Source organism: Colletotrichum scovillei, assembly GCF_011075155.1.
Source record: "Colletotrichum scovillei strain TJNH1 chromosome Unknown Contig00003, whole genome shotgun sequence".
Taxonomy (NCBI): domain Eukaryota; kingdom Fungi; phylum Ascomycota; class Sordariomycetes; order Glomerellales; family Glomerellaceae; genus Colletotrichum; species Colletotrichum scovillei.
Window position 1 is genome coordinate 1,408,429 of NW_023336261.1, and position 22,901 is coordinate 1,431,329.

General features: G+C 55.0%; 2 protein-coding genes across 2 annotated transcripts; one reads left to right on the forward strand and one right to left on the reverse strand.

Annotated features, from left to right (window-relative positions):
* Nucleotides 1–940: 940 nt before the first annotated feature.
* HER10_EVM0013436 (uncharacterized protein) lies at nt 941–4,323 on the reverse strand (the record flags this gene model as incomplete). Its single annotated transcript, XM_035482793.1, has 3 exons — nt 941–3,886; nt 3,960–4,062; nt 4,136–4,323. The coding sequence occupies 3 exons, from the start codon at nt 4,321–4,323 to the stop codon at nt 941–943; spliced, it is 3,237 nt and encodes a 1,078-aa protein (XP_035336760.1).
* Nucleotides 4,324–20,212: 15,889 nt separating this feature from the next.
* Nucleotides 20,213–22,376, forward strand: HER10_EVM0011123 (aminopeptidase I zinc metalloprotease). Its single transcript, XM_035480561.1, has 2 exons — nt 20,213–20,557; nt 20,663–22,376. Exons 1-2 carry the CDS (start codon nt 20,365–20,367, stop codon nt 22,081–22,083), a joined length of 1,614 nt encoding a protein of 537 aa, XP_035336544.1. The 5' UTR covers nt 20,213–20,364; the 3' UTR covers nt 22,084–22,376.
* Nucleotides 22,377–22,901: the final 525 nt, after the last annotated feature.

Here is a 22,901-nt window from a genome sequence, read left to right on the forward strand (position 1 = left end):
TGCTTGTGCTCCATCTTGGGAGTGTTGTCCGTCTTGCCAACCGCAAGCTTGTTATCCTGTGCCTTCCCTCCCATCTTGCTGCCCGTACGCTGCATCGACGCATCTCGAGACATTGGCGTCGCACCCGGATTGCTGGCTGGTGTTTGACCTTGTTTGGATGCGTTCTGGCCCATTGGCTGTGCAGTGACTGGCATCTGACCGTTGGCATCCAATCCCAAAGAGAGAGCCAGGTTTTCTTGCATGAACTTCATGGGATCCTCCAGTGGCTTGACATGCTCTTCTTGAATATGCGTCTGTCGCGCCTGCTCTGAAGGGAAGCCCGTTGTGGCCATCTCGCAGTCTGCCTCGGGGCACAAGAACATGGGTTTTGGCGGCGCCTTGGGTTCGGGCATGGCCTGCCTCTTGAGTTCCGGGGAACCAGACTTGCTGATCTGGGGCGACGGGGTTGTCTGGCTCGGCTGCTGGGGCGGCGTCGGTTGCGCTCCAGTCTTGGCCTTCTTTCGCGGGTTGGGCAATTTCAGGTTGTCCCTATTCACCTTTGGCCTGTCCATGTAAGTAGGATCGCCATGCGGAGAGGTTGCGTTGAACGGGAATGGAGGCTGGCTCGTCGTTGGTGCAGCTGGGGGGGCCCCGCTCTTGCTGTTGGACCGCTGGTGCATATTGTTCAAAGCCTTGGTCTGCTTCTCCAAGTTGGCCGCACTCAATGGCGTCACCTGCCCGCTTTGAGCAGGAGTAGCACCGGCCTGGTTCGGCGCTGCGGGTTGGCCTTGCTGTGGTGGCACGGCACCAGCCTTCTTGCCGAGGGAGGCACAGTCGCGCGCCATGCTCTCGAGGAGTCGACGAACCTCGTCGATCTCGGCGGGCCTGACACTGAAGACTGGCTTCGGGTTCATCATGTGTTCACCGTCGGTGAATTGTCTGATCATCCGGAGCCGCTAGGTCATGTTAGTAAACTGTCAAAAACCAGCAACGAGCATGATTGTCTACTTACAGCTCGGAAATAGCTCTTGGCGCGCTGATCATCACGGGTTGCGGCATACCAGCGTCCCAGGGCCTTTCCAATCTTGCCCATGTCGACCACGATCTTCATGAGCTTGGTGCAAGTCTCTGTACGCTGCTCGGGTGGCATGGGGATATCAGGCATATGCTCCGTCATCATCAACCTCTGCTCTTCTTGACCAATGCGCCTGAGCTTGTCAAAGTCGTTCTCCGTAGGTGCAATGCCCGAGCCTGCAGCTTGCATGGCCTGTTGGCGATTCTTCATTGCCTCGTACTTGGCCCTTTGCTCAGGATTCATGGCCGCAATTTGCTCTGGGGTGAAGTTCGGGAACGGGCGCATCTGGCCTGGTTGGGCAGTTGGCCTCTGAGGCTGCTGAGATGCCTGAGGGACGTCGGCAGGCTCGTCAGTGCTGGGTCGCTTGAGGTTCTTCTGCTGCGTCGCAGGCGAGGGATTCGGAGGCTGTGCTTGGTTGCTCGAGGCCGGACGGTTGTTGTTGTTGGTGTTGTTGTTCCGTGGTGCCGCGGCGTTGGCAACGGCCTTCTGATCAGGAGTAGCGCTCTGCTGCTTCGGCGGTGCCGGTGGCGCTTGCGCGGGCGTCGGGGTGATATTTGCGGGTATACCGGGCTGTGGCATTTGGGGTGGTTGAGGTGCAGACACTGGGATGGTTGGTCCTCCCGGCGCCGGTAGCCCTTGTGATTGAGCCTGGCGCATGGCCATCTCTTTCTGCATCGCGGCAGCCATCTGCCGTTGCTTAATCTGGATGATGAACTGTCTCAGTTGATCGTCGGTAAGGCTAGCAATCTTGGGGTTGGCCTTGCGAGCGTTCATGATATCAGTTGGCGTCACCTGAATCATGTGAGCTGGAATACTCGGCATGCCAGGCGGCATGCCTGGTTGGTTGGGTGCCTGCGGATTCTGTACGCCGTTGCCGGGCTGCATCCCGTTCTGCTGTGGCTGCGCTGGTCCTTGAGGTTGAGCTTGTTGAGGCGGCTGTGCAATTTGCTGTAGTTGAGCCTGTGGCGGGACCTGCTGAGGCGGCTGAGATTGAGGCGGTTGCGGTTGCTGCGTTTGTTGCTGCTGCGCTGCCGCCGCTGCTGCCTGCTGCTGGTTGCGTTTCTCCATCTGCCTCTGCATGTAGGTCGCGAACTGCGATCTCTGAATTCTCTCGAGATGTTGTTGCAACTGTGGCTGTACGGGGTTTTGTGCGAGCCATTGCCGGAGGTCCTTCCACTTGCGTACCTCAGGAGGAGCGCGAAGCTGGTTGCCTACTTGTTGGAGGACTGGTGGCGGTAGCTCCATGCTGTCCATCATGACCTGGTGAGCCGGTGCTACAGGTGTTTGCTGGTTTCTCAATCGGTTCAGCATCTGCTGCTGCTGAGCAATGAGTTGCTGCTGGTTGTTAGGAGCAGGAGCACCTGGCTGCGCTTGCTGAGGCATCATGCCGTTGTTCATGAATTGATTGCCATTGGCAACGTTGAATTGTCCAAGTTGCCCTGGTCGACCCTGCATCTGGCCTGGGTTGCCCATAGCATTCATTTGCATCTTGCGCTGTTGCTCCTGCCACTTCTGCATGACTTCGTTCAGCTTGTCGGGTGGCAGACCGTGGACAGCCTGCCTTTGCTCGGGATTCATGCTTGCCATCATGCTGTGGAAAAGCGGGGTGTTGGTCATGTTCATGTTGCCCGCTGCGCCCATCGGCCGTTGGTTGCCCTGGTTGAAACGGGGGTCGAGAGTGCCAGCAAAGGGACCATTTGCCTGTTGCCCATTCTGGCCTTCCATGGGATTCATGGCGCTCGGAGGACGGCGCATGGGGGTGTTCAGGGTGTTCATACCCGGGCTCTGGGATGGCGGTGCGCCACCGAGACCGTTCGGCTGCCCCTGTAATTGTCTGGCTTGCTGTTGAGCACGCATCTGTGCCGCGTGTTGCGACTGCTGTTGCTCAATCTTGAGTTGTTGCGCCTGCTGCATACTCAACTGTTGCTGAGCCTGGTTTGGTCGCGGTGTTTGATTCTGTCCAGGCTGATTAGGCATTCCCTGACCTTGACCCCCAGCGATGGGTTGCGGCGTGGCGTTACGCGCTGGGCCGTTGCTCGCAGGCACGACCATCTGGCCTTGCTCCTGGGCTAGTATGCCCGCCTTTTGTTGGTTCATGATGCTCTCCATGGTGAACTGGCCAAAGTCCCCATTGCCAGACTGCATATTTGCCGCGTTCATCATCGCCGGGTTGATTTGTCCTCTGCCGGCTTGCATCATGGCCTGGGCTTGGGCAGGGTTCATGTTGGGCGGCATGCCGCCCTGTTGCTGTCGCTGTCTGGCCAGAGCGGCGTTTTTTGACAGGCCTTGGAAGGCCTGGTGCTGGAACCAGATCAAGACCGGATCCTTGCCTTGAGCGGTGTATTCCTGTGCCCTCTGTGCGAACCGGGTCTGCACAATATTGCGGTAGTGATTCTTCTGGGGATCGGGGCAAGCGGATGCCATCTTTTGGGCGAGTTCCATCACCTTTTGCTGATCGTGCGGTGTGAGGTTTGAGGCGTCGGTGGGAATGCCGTTTTGTGGTCGTCCTTGTCCACCGGGCATCTGGAACATCTGCTGGTTGGGCCCTATCGGTTGGCCACCTTGGTTTCCCATGTTCACACCCATCTGGCCCTGTTGAGGGATCTGCGATGCTTGCATCTGGTGCTGGAGATGCTGGAAGCCCTGCTGTTGGTTCTGGCCCATTCCTCGCCCCATCTGGTTCTGCATAGCCGCGTTTTGATTCATCATGAGCTGTTGTTGAGCCTGTGCCGCAGCTTGGGCTTGGAGGTTGTTGGTCATGGTCTGCTCGTTCGCCTGTCGTCGTCGGAAGAACTCGTTCGTCTTGTTGCTCATTTGGGCCTCGTATTGAGCCTGCACCATCATGTTAGTGTTTCCCTAATGGGGGAGAGGCACCAGGGCGAAACTTCTTCGCTCAAATCCTTACCTTATCTTGACACTTGTTGAAGGCATCGCGCTCGAAGTTCACGCCAACTTCTGCTGCCTTCATGAAATCAATGGAGGGCACGGCAAGGCCAATGTTTGTGATCCTGAAGAAAAACGTCGTGTCAGTCGCGGCAAGACACAGGGCATGTCAGAGGGTGGAAATCGGACTCAACGTACAAGTTATGGCACTTGATCATGCGCTCCTGGATAGCCACGCCGGCTTGCCAGCCTGTGTGAGGCTGTTGCTGGGCGAGCATGGTCTGGTAAAGAAACTGGTTCAACTGAACCTGGGAGGGTCGGGGACGCGGCGGTTGCTGTTGCATCATTCCCGCCGCTCCCGCCATGTGTTGCATGTTCGCGGCCATGGCCGCTTTCCACGGGTTTTACACAAGTCTCCTACGGCAATTCAAGAACCGATCGTTTCGGTCGGCAAGGGACCAGGGACCTTCGATCGACTGCTGTGATGAGGTCTGCGGTCCAGTGGTCGGAATGGTGGGAGAGAAGCTTGATCGAGTTGAAAGGTCCAAAGCTTAGGAGTGTTGCTGGTCTGGTTTTGTTCTTAACAATGAGGCACGGAGCCGTTGACTGCCTGCAGGATGCCTAACGACTTGCGACAGGCATGAAGGAGCTAGTCGGGTGCTGTAAGCGACTAAAAAGCTGGTGTTGCGCTCGTAGAGTTGTTGCGATGCCACGCAAAAATCCTGTTCGTCGTCGGTGGGCGTCCTGGAGTAGTGAGGAGGATGACGAGGCAAGTGTGGGTGGTGGTTCGGCGGTCTCGTCTCGTGTTTTTCGTTCACGCAGATTACGTGGAGTCGTCAAGGGACCCGAGCGCCTGGTTCAGCAACGAATTTGGATGTTGCGCCAGTCGCTGTAACATGAAGTTGAGGAAGAAAGATGCAGACAACTCGACTGGAGAGAGGAGTGAAGAGCAAATGACCCGCGACGAGAGGTGGCTGTCGGTGGTGGGTTGTTGTGGTTTCGGTTGTGTCCGTCCAGGAGCGGCGGAAATTCCAGAGAGTGGAGGGTGGGCGTGGACAGCCGCAGGTCGAGACAAAGCGAGCCGGGGGTGGTCTGTGAAAACGGGACGGTACTGTGCGTAGCAAATTATGCAATACAAACTTGTCGTCTCTGTAGGCGACGCCAGATTCTGGATCGGTGAACAGCGGCGACGAGTGCGACGAGTGCGACGAGAAGCTCACGAAGAAAAGAGGAAAAATCGACAACAACGACGGAGCGGCCGTGTGGAGTGTGTTGTAGGAAGAGAAAAAGAGGCGGAAGAGATGGCTGCTGCAAGAGAGAGAGAGAGAGAGAGAGAGAGAAGAGGTGTGTGCGTGCGTGCGTGGTGCGGCGTGTGGTGAGTGCAGTGAGCAATGGGTTACGGCAGAGGACGGGATCGTTGGGCGTGGTGGAGCCTCCTGGAGATGGGCTTTGCTCGCTCAGTGCCAGTTGATTTAGGTTCTGGTGGGCTCAGGATTGGCGCCCTTTTAAGCGTGGAGCCTATTTTTGCCTGTGGTCGACGGTCGACTAGGGTGGCTGAAACGACAATTGGACGAGGAAATCGAGGTGGGAAGCTGTCGTCGTAATCGCCCTATATCGCGAAAAGACGCTCGTTCACCTTTTTCTGGAGTGAATCAGATGAGCAAGGTGAGAAAAGAGAAGGAGAGGAGGGGATTCCAACCATTCTCTCAAAGAAGAGGGGCGACCAGGCGACTGACTGCTGAGAAGGAGGGCCCGGAGGAAGAGGAGAGAGAGGTGGTGACAGAATACCTAGTCGTGTGTAGAGAAAGAAAGGGAGGGAGGGAGGACGTATACGTGACAAGATGGACGAGGATGAGGTCGGAGGTCGGAGCAGGTAGGTAGGTGTATTCGTACGAATAGAATGGTAGTAGTCGAGGTAGGGCGAAGAGAGAGGAAGAGGGCGCGCGCAGTGAGGAAGCAGGTCTGGTGGTGGTGGTGGATGTGAGCGAGACTGTGAGAGTGACTGGGGACGAGGTGCCAGGCACCATGAGCGTGAGTACGTGGGTGGTGGTGGGAGACCAGACAGAGAGAGGAGAGGATGGGCTTGGATGGGGCCTGCAGGGCGGCGAGATGCGCAGGTGGAGAGGGGAGGGCGTGCGACGATGAGTGGACGACAGCGCGGATTGGTGAGAGATGATTGGACGAGGGCATGTAAAGGAGGGGGTGTAGTGTAAATCTGGAAGTGGGGGGTGGGAGGTAGCTGTAGGAAAGAGCAGGGCAGCGCAGCAGGAGCAACAAGAGGCAGGCCGCAAGAGCCAGGTACCGGTGAGCTTAGGAAGGTGCACGAGGTACCTTGCCTCACCTCACGTGCAAGGGTTCGTCACTACTTCAGGTACCTGAAGTTGGCGAGGGAGAGACGGGAGTTTCTGCTGGACGTAATTCTGTTGCTCTCTTCCCACTTTTTCAATTGATAAAAGTAGGCCAGATGTTGATTCCGTATAAGTCTCTGTCTATATCTGAGCTTTGAATACGTGAAAAGGGTTGCGACCGTTCGTCCCGGCAAGAGAGAGGATGGTCTTGGTCATGAGGACCGGGCATTCGGTGTAAGTTGAACTTGAGGTGAGGGCCGGGTGGGCAGCGAGCCCGTACCCTTGGGCAGTAAGGTAGGAAAGGTACCTTGGGACGAAAAGGTACACACTTCACGCTTCGCACCAGGGCAAGCGCTGCACAGCAATACCGGCATGCAAAAGACAGGGCAGCCGCCGCAGCCCATCCTTTTTTTTTGCGGTCCATGGCGACCTGCCAACCAGCGCGCGCCTGGTCGCCAACACTGACTGCATTGGCATCAGAATATGGACTGGACTGTGAGGTGCAATGGAGACTGGCATTGGAAGACTGGGGAGGGGGGATAAACATGGACGAGGAAAGACGGGCAAGGTAAGGTACGGAGTACCTACCTAGGAATACGTATAGAGGTAGGGGGGAAGGAAGGAAGGGAAGGGAAGGGAAGCCAGGCGGGCTAAAGTGGGCACCTGGCGAAAATGGGGGACCCTATTCCTTCCTTTCCTTTTCTTTCCTTTGCGCAGTTGGTGATTTTTTATTTTATTCTATCCGAACCTTTTTTTCGTTTTATTTCTTATGCGGTTCCTGGCTTCCCGCCCTCGGGCCTTAGGAAAGACTACCTTACTCCATCCCTCATCTACCTCACATATCCGCAGAATCTAACACTCTGGCACTCTGGCGCTCTGAGAGGGGAAAACCAAACCAGACAGGGCAGGGACTGGGACGTGGACTGTGAGAGGGGAGGGGGGCTGATGTGGTATTAGTGACAGGGGGGTGCGGTCAAGATACCTTGGACACACCACGCACATTCTCTGTCTGCCTCCATCTCTCGCTCCCCGTTGCCCATAATGTAATGCCACCAGCGATCAGCCCTTTCTGCCACTCTATCCGTACCATTTCTTACTCATTCTCGTCGTTCTTATTGCTCATTGAACCTGGCTTGAGGCCCTACATTCTCACAGCGACATCTCCAGTTGTTGAGACTGATACGAAAAACAGAGACCCGGCATTTGTCAACACGTACCAGTCTGTCAGCGCAGCGGTGTAGGAAGCGGTTAACAATGGTCCGCGATACTCTTGACTTTACAACTATGTATCATGGGTGCTAACACGACACAACCCGGTAGCCAACTCTACAAGTAGACTCTGTGTGTACTTCGTACCTCGAGCCCAGGCCCTCCGGGTAAGCCTTTGACAACCAGCCAGAACCGATATCTGCCATGTACACCTAAATACCTTACTGCGTACACAATCTTTGCCTATGTCTCCGTACTACATACGTCTATCTATCCAAGGCGCATCAGAATAACGCTCCGGAAACGAACGACGTTGACGAACGATATGGTGCGAGTGTGGTGGTGTCCTCGCCTCATCTGCTTCATCTAACCTTTGGAGAGCTTCTTTCACTCCGTGCCAACCGACGACGGTACAAAGTACAGACAGACCGAAGGGGTCAGTGCCGGGGACCAGGGTCAGAGCCAACCTCGATACCGGACCCCGTATGTCTGATATACCCTGTCTTGGCCTTGCCTTGGCCGTCTTCTTCTGTCTGCCCCCCCCTCCGAGGCTATTCCAAAAGGTTTCCAGCTTCGGGGGCGGTCATGATTACTCACGACTATACGGATAGAGCACCAAGTATTGCTGTTCATCTCCCTCCAGATGCTCAGCCTGGAAGAGCCACGTATCGAATACCCACCAGCAATTCACCAGACTGTTGTACCACATTGCGATGCGACGATCACCATGAGCTCTCTCCAGCAAATCGTGGAGGAGCAAATCCCATGGTCACGGCCATCTCTCAAAAACCCCCCAGTCACGCGTCTCGCTCGCCAGTGATTTACATCACCCGGTGAGCAGGGCAAGGCAAGCCGGTAAGGACCGGCACGGCTACGCCACAGTCCACGGCACCTCGTCTTTTCCCAATTACCAGGGACCTGCCCCGGGCAATCCGCGATGCGAGAGGCAAAGGAATGTAGAGGAATTTCGACGTCCCCAATTCTTCATCTCGGTCTTCGTACGAAGAATCAGTTAGTCAGCTGGACCATTCCTAGTTACCTTGTACCAACAGACCCTTTCTACATTCCATTTCACTTCTGCGCTGGGTTCTCTTAAGTGGTCGTCGACTTTCTCCATCTTCCAATGGTTACGCCGCGCATTCTTGAAGCCTGGCAGCATCAACACTCGGTCCGTCGATACAATCCAATGTCTCTCCCGAGTCCAGCCTGGCAAGACATTGGCCCATTGGCGAGTTCCTCCCACCCTAACAAAGTGCGAACGGATACATAGGCGGCCTACTCGGTAATAGTGTTGGAATAGATGCAGGCCACCCGTCAACCTTTTTCCTAGGACGAGCCTCGTTTGTCTTTGCCTCATTTCTTCTTATCCCCTTCCCTCTCGTCTTGCTTCTCAAGTGGGCAAGTAAGTTTTCATTCCTGTTCCTTTTTCTGCTTCCCATTACTAGTTGAACCATTCTGCCGTCACACTCTTGTCATTCCTATTCGCCCGTCGTCTTGTCTTCCAGATCCCCACGTCCCAGTAACATGGTCCTCAAGTCCGAGTCCTTCCCGCCCACGCATTCCCCAATTCACATTTCAGCGCTTAGTTGCTTTATTCTTCTTGTCCCCGTCACACTGGTGTCCCTGCTCCTGTCAGGTACACCTGATAGGAGACAAAGCAGAGGTGCCTGTTGAGAAGAAGGAGCTGCAAATACAATAACTTAGCAGGGAATATGTGCCCTTGCATTGATGCTTTGCATATCCGTACTGTACAGACTACAGACTACGCAGTACAGACTAGAGGTCATTGACGAGGAAGAATCTTGACCGCAAACACTCCCGGTACTTTGCGCACTAGAGAACCTCACATGGCGTCTGTAGCAGGGGAAAAGCCATGCAAAAATTGATGCGCGGTGTGTGTAGCGTCTCATTGTGGTCAAAAAGGGCACGCCCACCTAGCAGAGACGGAACGGGACCCTCTCAAAGAACCGGAACGCAAACCACACAGACTGAGTGAGGAAAAAGAGAGAGACAGAGAGGGAGACAGAGAGAGAAAAGGCTCAAAAAAAAGCTCGAGGCTCACGGCTCGTGGCTCAAGTTGCTGCTTTTTCCCTGGACACGCTGCACAAAGTACTCCAGGGTAATCCTTGTCTAGTTCAATTGCACACATGGGCGCTAGACCTGAAATGATCAAGCCGTGACGGCCTGCTTCTCACAAGGTGGGAAGAGGTACCTGAGCTTGTGCCAAGTGACCGCGGCGGTATGGAGACGTGACCTGGCGGTGTATCTGCTGGCAATCCCGTACTTGTTTTGTTCACAAGTGTCATCTGGATTCTATCAGAGGCGAACAAAAAGGCAGAGTGCGAGTTGGAGATGCGTTGAACGTTGGAACTTCAACGGGGAGGCCCAGGACGACGGGTAAGCCGCAAGACCAGGACCAGGTTCAGGACCAAGGAATGGACGTTGGTATTAGGCTCATCCACATCGATCCATCTCAATATGAGGAAAGCGTTGCAGCGAAACGGGACGAAGTACATGCGTGCCGGGAGGAGAAAATAACAAGGGCGCGGAGGCACGGATGCACGGGGCCACGAGCACCCTGCGAGTCCCAGATTTCAGTCGAGCTATGTATCCTTAGTGCCCACCCACCACTGCCATATTGTCCACCTTTTGCAGACTGCTGTGTCTATCGAGGATATACCACAGTACGAATGATTGTATTCGTACAGAGGCGCGATACAGATAACCCAACTGACCAGCTTCGTGACTGACAAAGTGAAGCAGGTAGATTGGCGCTTACCCGGGTTTGCGACGCTGCTTGTCCAGCCTCAACAGGAACCCGTCAGCCTAACATGTTATTGTCAAGTCTACGGACGATGCTCCGTCCAGCCATCGCCAACCAACCCTGGACGACATGTCTCCCGCGGCTCCGAACCGGGGTCTAGATGGGCTTTGTTCGGGCCACAGCATCGAGGCCTGGGTATCACGGTTCCAATCTGGTCTCGTAAGTTACTGTTAACCTGCAACAGGTATCGAGAAATGTGCCGGTGGGCAGGGCATGATCAGACACCAGGGGTCGTCGACGGGAGCCGTTTCGATCTGCCATGTTTGCACGTCGCAGACTCGCAGTTGGCCCTATTTGCCCTACACTACGGATCGTTCACCGAGTAAGTTGATCTCGGGGTGTAGCAGAGATCATCCGCCTTGTCATGTCTCGAGTCACAGTCACACACTACTCACTGCAACAAGGCCTGCCAGATGCATACCCTCTCCATCTTCCTCTCTCTCTCTTTCTCTCATATTTTGTGACTAAACTTGCCTACCATGAGCGATCGGGGATCCGGCCGGGCCCTGGGAGACCATCATGATCCATGTTGGGTTTCCTCGACGACGGTCCGTACTCCGTACCCTTCATTCCTCCTCCATTCGCGGGGGGGACTCTGGGGTTGGCGCAGGCCGTGCATCTCGCTCACCACGTACTGCATCTGAGAGTGCCTGCCCCTGAAGAATCTGAGAAGCGACAACCACACTCACCTCAGAGCAGGCAGACCCGAGTGAACACACAGGGTCAGCGTTTGGGTGTTTTGAAAGGGGGGAAAAGTAAAGGGACCCTTCAAAGGCAACGGCTAGGGCAATCATCTGAACTGGGGACCGGCCATTAGATTGGGGCCTTGGGCGCGACGACGCTTTTACTACGAAACCTTGTGCCAAAATAAGGTGCTTCACTCTCTCTCAATGCGGCGAGATGAGCACAAGCAAAAGTGTCACACAAAAGTATGAGAGATTGCCTATCTCACCACACTGCATCAGTCGAGCAGTATGGGCCTCGTAGAAAGTCGCCGAGATATAAGGTGATTTACTGCTGGGGGTTTGTTGGTCTTGGTGATGGTGGATGACTAACGAGCAGTTAGTCCCGTGGGGTATTAGTTGGATCTCAGAGAGAGAGAGAAAGTCAAGAGTCATACTTCGTATAAAGAGGCTCTGAAGCAAGTGGAGGGATCCGCATCCCCGTACGAAATACACCGACCGCAAGGTAGATATGGGATAAGGTAATGTAGGTAACAGGGGGGGGGCGAAAGAAAGTGTAAAGGCTGCCCGTGGACATCAAGTCAGGGCCCTGAGGTGGAATTAATTAGGTTCTTCCAAACCGGCTCCAACCTAAAAAGAAAAAACAAGGTGTTGGTTGGCAGGTTTGGGGCCCTGGACTTTGGGAGAGTCGAGACATCAAACGGACGAGAGAGATCTGCGAATCTTCTTCTTCTCCTTTGTGTTGGGGCTGTTTTTTTTATTCTGCCAGCTGTAATCTACCTGCTTTCCTAAGGTTGACTTTTTGGCCCCGTCGTGGAGAAAATCATGATGAGGCTAATTGCTAATTGTGAGGGACAATAAACGAGAGAGACTTTTTGTCCGTGGGCATTGTCAATTTCATTGTTGCCAAGAATCATTTCCAGATACTTTGGACGAGATATATAGACAGCTTTCTGTTTAATTGATTTACTCTCTGGATTTGGTATATCCTCCAATCGTTGCAAAAATAAGGACACGATGATGAGAATTTGGTAAGTATGGTGCCTACCTACACAGTGAATTGTAGTTTGCGATTGCCCACCCATCTGCGCATCATCGGCCCTTGGAGAATTGCTATGTACCTTTTGGTGTCCAAGGTACCTTTGCCTCGCCTTGCTGTGAGGTGAGGTGCCTGCCTCACGGACGGGGAATGGTAGCTGGTTGTTGCAGAGGATCTCCAGCTAAGAAAAAAAATCCCAACCCAAACCAGAGGTAGGAAAGGCCCCAAGGGAAAGTCCCCCCCCTCCACTCCCTCTTTCCCTTCCATTTCATTCGTTACCCACACCCTCCCCCTCTCATTGTGAAGGTACCTAGATACCTGGGTACTTCAGATCACGCCCCCCCCCCCCTTCACTCTCCCGTCCTTCTCTCTACTGTGTGTGTACTTGTAGAGACTCTCGGTCAGGCCCAATCACGATGTGTCTGGATCCCATTCGGTACTTGCCTAACCTTGCCGGTGACTGCTACTTGGCGACCCGTTGCTTCTGAATGGATGCTGAGAGAGGAAGTGTGAAGGTGTGTGTCCGCCCAGCCCAACTCGCCTTTCGTCGAATCGTGCCTGCCAACTCCTGAGTCTTTCGTGGAGAGGTGTGCGGTCGTGCCTGCCTTGCTCTGCCCTCGTCGCCCTCCAACTCTGATTACATCACTCTGGTGCTGCTGCGATATGTGGGCAGTAAACGGGCGAGCGAGCGAGCAACGGCGACAAGTCATGGTTACACAGAGCACGCTTCCACTTTCTCTCGCGCGACCAACGGCCGAGGTTGTCTCTCTTTTGTGTGTTTGAGGGGGGCTTTTTGCTTCTTTGCGCTCCTTTCTCTCTTCCTTTTCGCTCCTTAGACGCCAAGAAACGAGTCGCGATACCAGGTTCGGGCAGATATTCTCAACCTTTGGCTTTTCTTACCCCCATCAGACCAACATGATCACGAGAACAAATCAAGCAGTCTCTCTACTTGAGCAAACTGCCTCATGTCTCGGCCATTTTGACCGCAGAGAAAGAAAGAGAAAGGGAAAAAACCATCCTTCTCTACATTCGAGCCCCCGGTTGTCAGACCGTTGAGTAGGAAAAGACTGTGACTGGCTGGACCGCGCACAATAAGGTTACGTCCCCAGACTCGTCTCGTTCCAGCCGCGTCAAGATGCACATACTTATGGGTGTAGACGGGAGCTCAGTCCTCGACTCAACCACCACCACCACCACTACGATCAGCTTTCTTTCTTACGGATCCGATTCTGGCCTATGGCCTTCCGTCCCTGACTAAGAAACAGATTCCAAGTCGTCACCCTATTCGCAACTACGGCCTCCTACCTTCGACTGCATAGATGCAGGGCCAGGCTAATGGTCTGGCTAACAACCCGTACACTCTTGCTATCAGGACTACCACGAGGCTCCCATCCTCACCAATGTATAATTACAAAAGAATCAATCTCACCAAGTTTTGGCCACACAGCTCATCTCTTCTGCCGTCGCGGTGGGCGAGTTGTGGGCATCACAGCTGCAGGGCTGGAAAGTGAACGACAGTCAACGGACCAGCCCCCGGAAGGGGGGCTCTTCTTCTGCCAAACAATCGTCTGGCCATGCCAGAAAAGCAAAGCGTCTCCCGCTGCGCTTGGCTCCTTTTGCGGCCCCTCGACTTTAGACCATCCCCGTCCCTCCCACCTGGGCCATGCCACACTGCTTCTTTTCCAATGTCTCTGCAGCAGCACCCGGCCTAGACGTGTCGCAGACGTGCCGCACCTTGTACCAGCTGGCGGCGCTGCACGCCCAAAACGCACTGCACCGATTGACAGATGCTGCAAGAACCGAGAAGGATAGACAGACGGAGACGCAGACAGACAGCCTTCAGGCACCGCGTAGCAGATGCAGACGCAGACGCAGACGCAGACACATCCAGAGAAGGCTTCATCAGATTATGCCAGGTGCCCCACTGCCCGCCGCGTACCTTGGCCGCCAAAATAGCACATCCGTTTCAAGTGTAGACGGCCCAGCATACAACAGACGGGGGGGAGCCTTGACCTGGATCCGTCGGGCCAATCTTTGTTCAACATGTCTCTCTGCTTTCGCACCGACTTCTCGCCTCGCCCTCGGTGCTACTCGATTCGATGAGTCTGAAGAGTGTCTTTCTACATACCGCTTCTTCGATGGCCACTAGAACCCCCCGGCAGCTCTGAAAAGCCACCGCTCTGTCATCATATAATCATGAGCCATCGCCATCGCGCATGCCATTCAATAAATGTATGGCCAAGAGTCGTGGCAGAAGGGCAGATTGTCCTCCTGGCTCCCCATGCCGCCAGCCGTCCAACGCCTTCACCAAGTGGCCGCTCGCACTACTATGTGATGGCGTGGGTGCTCGAACTAGCGACACTCCCCGGGGGGGCCGCCAGATGGAAGAGGCGCAGGCTACTTTGTACTGGCGTGCGCGTGGCTGACAATCCAGTCTCGGTCAAGTCGATCGCCTCACTAGTACATCACCCGTTCATTGGCGCTGCATCTTCGGGGTCTTCTCAGCCCAGCAGGGGTTGGCAACACCATCAGCCAGATCCTTGATCCGGTAAACAGCTCCAATGGTTCGAGGCAGCTGGTGTGCGTACCAAAGCTGCGCTGGATCTATTTCTTTTTTCCCCCTTTCGTATTCCACGCTTCGATAATGGCAGTTGTCGAACAAATCTCAACCTCAGCTGGCACAGTCTGGAGAAGATACGAGAGCTATTTCTCGCCCGGTCCAGCTCGGAGGATTGACCGTTGTTCTGAACTTTCGCTGTCGACGTTCGTGCAGACGTTGAATCGTTGCTTCCTATCATTGGCCCGTGTCTGCAACGATCACCGCCAGGGTTCCGAGTGGCAGTACAGAGTACGGAGTACTATCGACACTATGAGTTGAATCCTGTCGCATCAACCACTTCATCTGGAACTTGGGCGGAAGATGCATTCCTCACAGGTAAAGAATCCCTTCAGATTCATAAGGAACAAGAATCAAGTCGGCAAGGGAACGTGTGCGCGGTCAATCGTCTGTTTCTGGTTCCAAGCCTTACGCCTTGGGCTACACACCCCGCTTCCCCGGCCAAAGTGGCTGACAGGCAGACAGGGTCATGAATATGGAGAATCGAGGCAGCACTGCTATGAGAGCTGCCAAAGAACACAAAGTAATACACAAATACCGCGCAGCGAAAGCAGCGAGGCTAGCAGCCGACTGTACAACGCTGCATCAGCTCGAAAAAAAACACCGGCACGCCTGATTCTCAAGAGAAAGAGAGAAGGGCGCACAGTCGAGTATTCTAGGTATTCAGAACGCTGCGCAGGGATCGCCGCCGGGCTTGAGATTGCCAATCACTCCAGGGCAGAGTAAGCAGCACAGAGAGTTGGCTACGACACCTGCGTTGCGATGAACGTTAGGCTGTGGGAAGATATCTCTCCCTCCATCGATGAAAGGTCATTCAAGAAAAAGCAGACGAAACGAGTGCGAATAATGTCAAGCAACCCACCTACGTGCCTACCAACCTTCTGCTCGCTGTTGTGCTTCCACGCGGGAATCTCTGACGTAGAGCGACTCACCCAATCACCTCCGCTCTCTATCCCAGAATACCTTTTTCTCCTTCTGGTCTTGGTGATCTAGATGGCACCGTTGCTGTTATGCGCTCGGGGTCGTGGGGTTGCCAGCGTGCTCTCCTCTACATTTGCATGTGTGTTCCGGCTAGCGGCAGGGCCTTTGACATGAGATACACGTTGGAAAGGACGGAAGCAGAGACTTGGTATGGGCTTAGAGTTTGCGCTTTCGTTCCCGCTTGAACGGCACGGTCGAAGGTCATACAGCCAACGAAATCGAGCACAATCTGTTGCCTCTGTCGCCGCCACCGACCTTTCTCTCTTCAAGGTGGAAATGATGCTCTATCTCGGGACCTTGAGGGCAATGTGAAGCGTTCCGGTATGCCTAGGCAGGATTTGGGATGCCAACAGCCCACTTGCCTTGGACGATCTGCGGGTCCCCTCCAAAGTTTCGAACTGCCAGTGCGGGAGCTAGCTACGCACAGAAACCTGTTGATATGACGATCAAAAACACTCATCAACAAGAAAGAAACAAAAAAAAAACAAGCAACCACCCAACATCGATCGACCTCTGTGACCAACATAGGAGGGATGCTGGTCTCCATCGGAGGACATGACGGTGTGAGTTTGGACTTTGTCATACCGGGCAAAGAGGCTCGATTGGCAAGGGAATGGCGTCACCAAAGACACCACCCGTATCTGACGACACACACCCCCGGCTAAGATCGATGAGCATCGGGGACGATTGTGGCTAGTTGCCATCGCATCACCTCATTCAGCCAAGTATACGCATCGCGCACTACGTTTGACAGCGGTCGAAAGATCCGCGAGGTTCTACTTGCGTGCTCATATGGCGACAGCTCGCGAGTTGCAACTGCACCAAAGACAGAGGAAACAGTGTCCAACAGACGGTAGCTCTTTTGATACAGTCGAAGATGTCTGATCGTCGCACTCAAATCGACGACCCGGGAAGGGCAAGGGGGCCAGACCCCCGCCCCTTGTGGTGGGTCCGGACCATGCTCGAGTCCCGGAGCCAGCTCCCCCATCTCATTGTGTGCGGGTATCCCATGCCATGAGCCTCCATCAAGCATCGCGACAAGAAGCTGGCGCTTGCGTGTGTCAAATATGCCACATTCAAAGCACCGCCAGGATAAGAACAGCAAGAGACACCTGCCAGCCTTTCTTCTATCAAGATGGAGCTTTTCACTCGTGTGCTGCGCAGGGGACATCGAGGAAGAGAGCATTCATGCCCCTGAGGATCTCACTGGAAGGTGACGGAAGCGTATGCGTGTCGCTGGGACGGGTGCCCACTGCGCGACAAGGCCAACCCCTGGTCAAAGGGACCGACCCAAAGAACGGACAATGATTGGCTTTCAGACTCGGTAGGCGGCACCTACTGGGCGAGGTGTGTCTCTTCGTCTCATTTGGGGCCCGTCTCTCTTCTCCCTCTCAGTCGCCAGTTCTTTTTTTTCTGCCCAGCATAGACGGTGGCTTGAGATTACCACCGGGCCTTGGAGGAAGCCGTTCTTTGGCTCATTCGGGTGGCAGTCCAGCTCGTGGCGAAAAAGAACCACTTGACAGCAGACTGCAAACGGTTGCCAGCTGATAATCGAATGTGTATACTGGAAGAGACGGGGTGTGAAGGTCGGATGTCAGGTCTGCGCATCTTATATTGGGCGATGTGCGATGTAGGTGTCTTCTGTGCCTTTGCGACTGATGAGGATACCGGGTTAGGCGCAGAAACTGACTGTCACTTGTTTTTCTTCAGGTCCCGACGCCCTTCCAGAAGGCGTGAAGAATACAGATAAGCGGTAAACACTATCGCGGTACGGGTAGAGGCCTTGAGTGCGGCTCTCTCTCCTTTACACCAAATTCGCGACATCGGCATGCGTGCCGACGTGCGATAACCACGGAGCATCGGTGGTTTGGCCGGGTGTTTTTGATCAGCCTCCATCAAACTCGGAAAACGCAACGCATAGCTAGTCGCCGGCCGCTTTTCTAACAAAGGATGGCACTTTAACAAACATGATGGGCATTCCCAGAGCCCATACTCCGTACACGGTACTCATAAGGCCGCCCAGTCTCCGAACAGAATTGTCTGATGGCCACACATCGTTCGCTGACTGACCACCTGCTCGATACTCTGCCTGATCCGAAAGGACCTGGCATCTGCTCCGTGCAAAAGAAAGGGCAGCTTGTCAAACCCGGGTCCGCGTTGGTCATGGAGCACCCCTGCTCGTTAGTTTTGACCTTGACAGGGGTCCGGGGCGGGCTGCGGGCGAAGCAGAGCGCGGTGGTGGTCGACCGTCGACGTTACTGCAGGACTTTCGGACCTTTGGACTCTGGTAAGGACAGACTGACAGACCAGCCGACTGCAGGTCTCGTGGCTGCGATTTACTCTACGGATAGACTACCGGTACGGCTACGCGACCTATGCCTTGTTGTCTGGACCTTGGACGGTGATCGAAGGCGTCCTCACAACTCTGCATGAAGAGGGTACTGACACCAAGTTCGCCATACCTACAAAACTGCCTGGCAGGCAGCGAAGATTCAGGGGGCCAAGAAGCTGGCTTCGTGCTCTCGTTGGCAGCCAAACAGGCTAGAGATCTTTGTCTTTATTTTGGTGAGATGAAGATTGAACAAACCCTGGAAGCCCGCACTCTACAACACATAGGTACTGCAATGTGTATCCATACGGATACCGGTATGATGTATCAGAGCAGCAACCTCTCATATGGACCTAGTACGCCTGGCTTAGGAATGGAGAGGTGGGGATGAGCACAGACAAGCGCCTGCAGGGCATCCCAAAAGGGGACCACGCCAATGAGCTTGGCTCTCCCGACCGGTACGGAGCTCAGAGTGGCCCAAGTCTTTTTGCTCTGTGTGTGTGCGTGTGTGTGGCAGCGTTGGGAAATGGGAGGAAGTGGAGAGAGGACCGGTGACAGTTTCACCATGTGCTATGAGCCATCTGGTGTTTGCCTGGCATTGGCAGCCCTCTCTGCCCTCTTCTCGTTGCTGGCTGGCTGGCTGTGCTTCTTCTTGAATGGCAGTGTGACTTGATCGAGTCCTTGTTTCTTCTTGTTTGGAGAAACAGCACCACCACCACCAGGAGGCACTGAGACAGATGGGGAGAGCGTGTGAGAGATGGACGGGAGGCATAATGGCTTGTTTGATGGATGTCAACTTTGGTGTCCCATCATCCCGTCCATGGTCCTGCAAGGCGCTGCTGGGACAGTCAGTCAGTCTGGCAGTCTGGCTGGCTGTGGCTTGTGTTCAAGGAAATCCCTGGGATCTGCAGAGCCGGGGGGTGAGGAGGGAGGGGGGTCCAATTCCGTATCTGTTGTGCTGCAACACCAGGTATCGACATGGTGCATGGGTTTTACAGTCATCGACTTTGCCGCCACTTTTGCACGGGTTCGGGTGCCTTGCCTTGCCTTGCCTTGTCCTTCTTCTTCTTTTTCCCCTTGACCCTGGACTTTCGTGCTTCTTTTTTTTTCCCTCCCCTCCCGCCCTTTCTCTTTCTTCTTTCTGCTTCCTGCTGGGACAGTCAGTCAGTCCTGGCAGTCTGGCTGGCTGTGGCTTGGCGTTTATGGACTCTGTTTCCTCGGTGCCAGGCCAGGGGACCAAGAACCTTTGGCCTAGGTACGGTTGGGCTGTAGCCAGCCTATGTTTACTACGGCGTAGTGAAGGGAAGACAGACTGGGGTCCCCATTGTGGGCAACGGCCCATTAGGGATTTTTTCGGTCAACAGTTGACGGGATAGTGCAGTCTGTCCCAGCCGAGCCGAGGCTGGTAAGTAACACATTGCGGATTTTGCGATGGGAGGTGTTTATGCTCAAGAATTATGCTTGTGTGTGTGCGTGTGTGTGCGTAGGGATACGTGTGTAAGAGGAAAAGATGGAAGACGAGGACATGAGTGAAAAAGAGTAAAGAGAGGGCGAGCGTCAAGGCGCGCAGAGAGACCACCATCGCAGCCCTCTGCTCTCTCTCTCTCTTTCAGGCGACGACGCATCGTTTTTGAATGAACGAAATAGATACCTACACCAACTTACATCACGGAAGGTTTTTCCTCCTTCTTGTTGGCGTATGCAATCACCACGGAGGTTGTCTGAAAGGTTGCTGACATGACCCGACCCGACCGATCCTTTGGCTTTGGCCTCTCTGCCTAAGCCCGGCCGCGCCAGTACGTTAGGTAGGCTCGCCTTGCCTTGCCTTACATAAGGTACCTAAGGTACACTACAGAGTACAGGCTCACGGGATGGACGGGTAGTAGGGCGAGGTGAGGTATGTACAGATACATGCTGTCCGCAGTGCACCAAGCGTGTTGGAGAACGTCAGTACGTACTTTTTGCGTTGCCGGTCTGGGACGGATCATTCCAATCCAAGCAAATGTCTTTGGGGGACCACCACCACCACGACGGCCACTACCCACCGATCTCCCCATCAACTGGACCTAACGCTCAGAAGCCGGTGGTGCACACGCTCCACTCTACTGCGTACATGCCTACACTACCTGCCTACGGATACTTACCAGCCTAACGCACCTGGGCTGGGTCCCTCCCATTCCTTTTCGGCAGGTGCTGGTGAAGCAGAATAATCCCAGCTTTCGGCGCCGGATCAACGTCGGGTTACCTTTTGACGACATGCGACCCCCCTCGTGACCTATCCTAACAAACTGAACGATTCCACGAAATAGACACGGAGATAGAAGTAACGTCTGTGACATTGTCCTAGTTGTAGTTGGACAAACACTTCCTACCTCTGCTAATCTAGCAAACCCTTAAATGCTATCGGCCACGACCTTCTTGTGCCGAGCATCTGCCAGATCAATCAAGAACCCCGCCATCGCAGCCGTCACCGTCACCGTCCTTCGACGACCCCTCCAGACCGGAGCTCGATTCTCAACGTCCACCAGCACAATGGCTCCCCCCGCTGCCGCTCTCGACTTTGTCGACTTTGTCAACGCATCTCCTACTCGTAAGCACCCACTGACATATTGTTTGCGGCCGTGGACGACTTCTTTGTCTTCTACCTTTTACCCAGCGGCAGCAGAAGCCAGCTAACCGTGCCCCTCGCCCGCAGCCTACCACGCCTGCGCGACCGCCGCCATCCGCCTCGAAAAGGCCGGCTTCACAAAGATCAAGGAGCGCGACTCGTGGAACTCGGCGCTGCGACCGGGAGGGAAATACTACCTCACCCGCAATGGCTCGTCCATCGTCGCCTTCGCCATCGGCAAGAAGTGGAAGCCCGGCAACCCCGTCGCCATGATTGGCGCCCACACCGACTCCCCGACCCTGCGCATCAAGCCCGTCTCCAAGAAGAGCAACGTCGGCTTCATGCAGGTCGGCGTCGAGACCTACGGCGGCGGCATCTGGCACAGCTGGTTCGACCGCGACCTCAGCATCGCGGGGCGCGTCCTCGTCAAGGACGCCGAGGGCAACTTTGTCCAGAAGCTCATCAAGGTCGATAAGCCGCTGCTGCGCATCCCGACGCTCGCTATCCACCTCGACCGGAGCTCTACCTTTGACCCGAACAAGGAGAACGAGCTGTTTCCCATCGCCGGACTGGCCACGGCGGAGCTGAACAAGGGGAGCGCCAAGCCTGAGGGCGACGAGGCCGAGGAAGATTTCAAGCCGCTCAAGGCCATGACGGAGCGTCACCACCCTCACATTCTCGACGTCATTGCCTCTCACGCCGAGGTCGAGCCCGAGGCCGTCGTCGACTTTGAGCTCGTCCTCTACGACGTGCAAAAGTCCTGCCTCGGCGGCCTGAACGACGAGTTCATCTTCTCGGCCCGCCTCGACAACCTCAACATGACGTACTGCTCCATCGAGGGCCTCATCGCCTCAGTCCGCGCCGCCGACGTGCTCGAGAACGACTCCACCATCCGCCTCGTGACCTGCTTCGACCACGAGGAAATCGGCTCCACCTCGGCCCACGGCGCCAACTCGAACCTCCTCCCCGCGGTCCTGCGCCGCCTCGCCTCCCTCCCGGGCAGCCGGGACACGGCCTCGGACGGGTCTTACGTGGCCGTATCCTCCCACGACGGCGGGGACTACGAGTCGACGGCCTACGAGCAGACGCTCTCGCGCTCCTTCCTCGTGTCGGCCGACATGGCGCACTCGGTGCACCCCAACTACGCGGGCAAGTACGAGTCCTCGCACCAGCCGGCCATGAACGGCGGCACGGTGATCAAGGTCAACGCCAACCAGCGCTACGCGACCAACTCGCCCGGTATCGTGCTGCTGCAGGAGTGCGCGCGCCTCGCGGGCGTTCCCCTGCAGCTGTTTGTCGTCCGCAACGACTCGCCGTGCGGGAGCACCATCGGTCCCATGCTCAGCGCCAAGCTCGGCGTGAGGACGCTGGATCTGGGTAACCCGCAGTTGAGTATGCACTCTATCCGCGAGACGGGCGGTAGCGCGGACGTGGAGCACGCTATTAAGCTGTTTGAGAGCTTTTATGAGCGATTTGGGGAGTTGGAAGAGAAGATTCTCGTTGATTAAGCAGTCCCCGTTTAGGGGGACGCCAACTGAGGTCATTTTGGTCATTAGCTTGGCTTTGACGAGGCGGGTGTAGTTGTAGTCGGTTTGTAGTTGTAGTAGCGAATTGCCTCGGAGTTGTTTGGGTGATTGGAAGGAAATACAAATGTTAATTGAGTAAAGACGATCCCATCTCACCGGTGCTGGTAATTGTGTTCGTCAAAGAGATGTGAAAGTGAACGTGATGAGTGAAGGATGAGAGATTTGGTTGAGATTGGCGTGTTGCTTTTGGGATGGGTGGTTGAGATGAAAGGAGGAAAGAGGTGCCTGACTGGCTGGATGACTGGTCATTCCTTCCTGCTTCCATCTTGTCTACAGATGGGATCTCAGATGGGAGACCCTGACGGTTCTGCTGGCTTTTTGCTCGCAGCCTCCATATTTTTTTCCTTTTCGACTACTTTGCCTTCTCCGCGAGAACTTGCAAGCGCTCCTCATTCAAAACCACAACCGACTTCACCCGTCAGACTGGTTGCTAGTTCACACATTCATATATACATCAGCGGCTGATTCACGCCCCGAATACCTCTGGTATCTCAGCTTCAACCTCCCCCACCTGGACCTCGATCCTACCAGGTCATCGAACCCTGCTTCAGCCAAACATCACCTCGCGCGCAGCATATACTCAACATATGCTCACTCAAGATTTCCGACTACGTCGAACCCGGACCATCGACTTGCAGTCTTGATTTAGGTTCCAGAACACGAGGACGTTATCGAGCTTGAAACGAATTTAGAACGCCTGCTCGTGATTTCGAGATTTCAACCGCGGTGAAGTCGAGGCT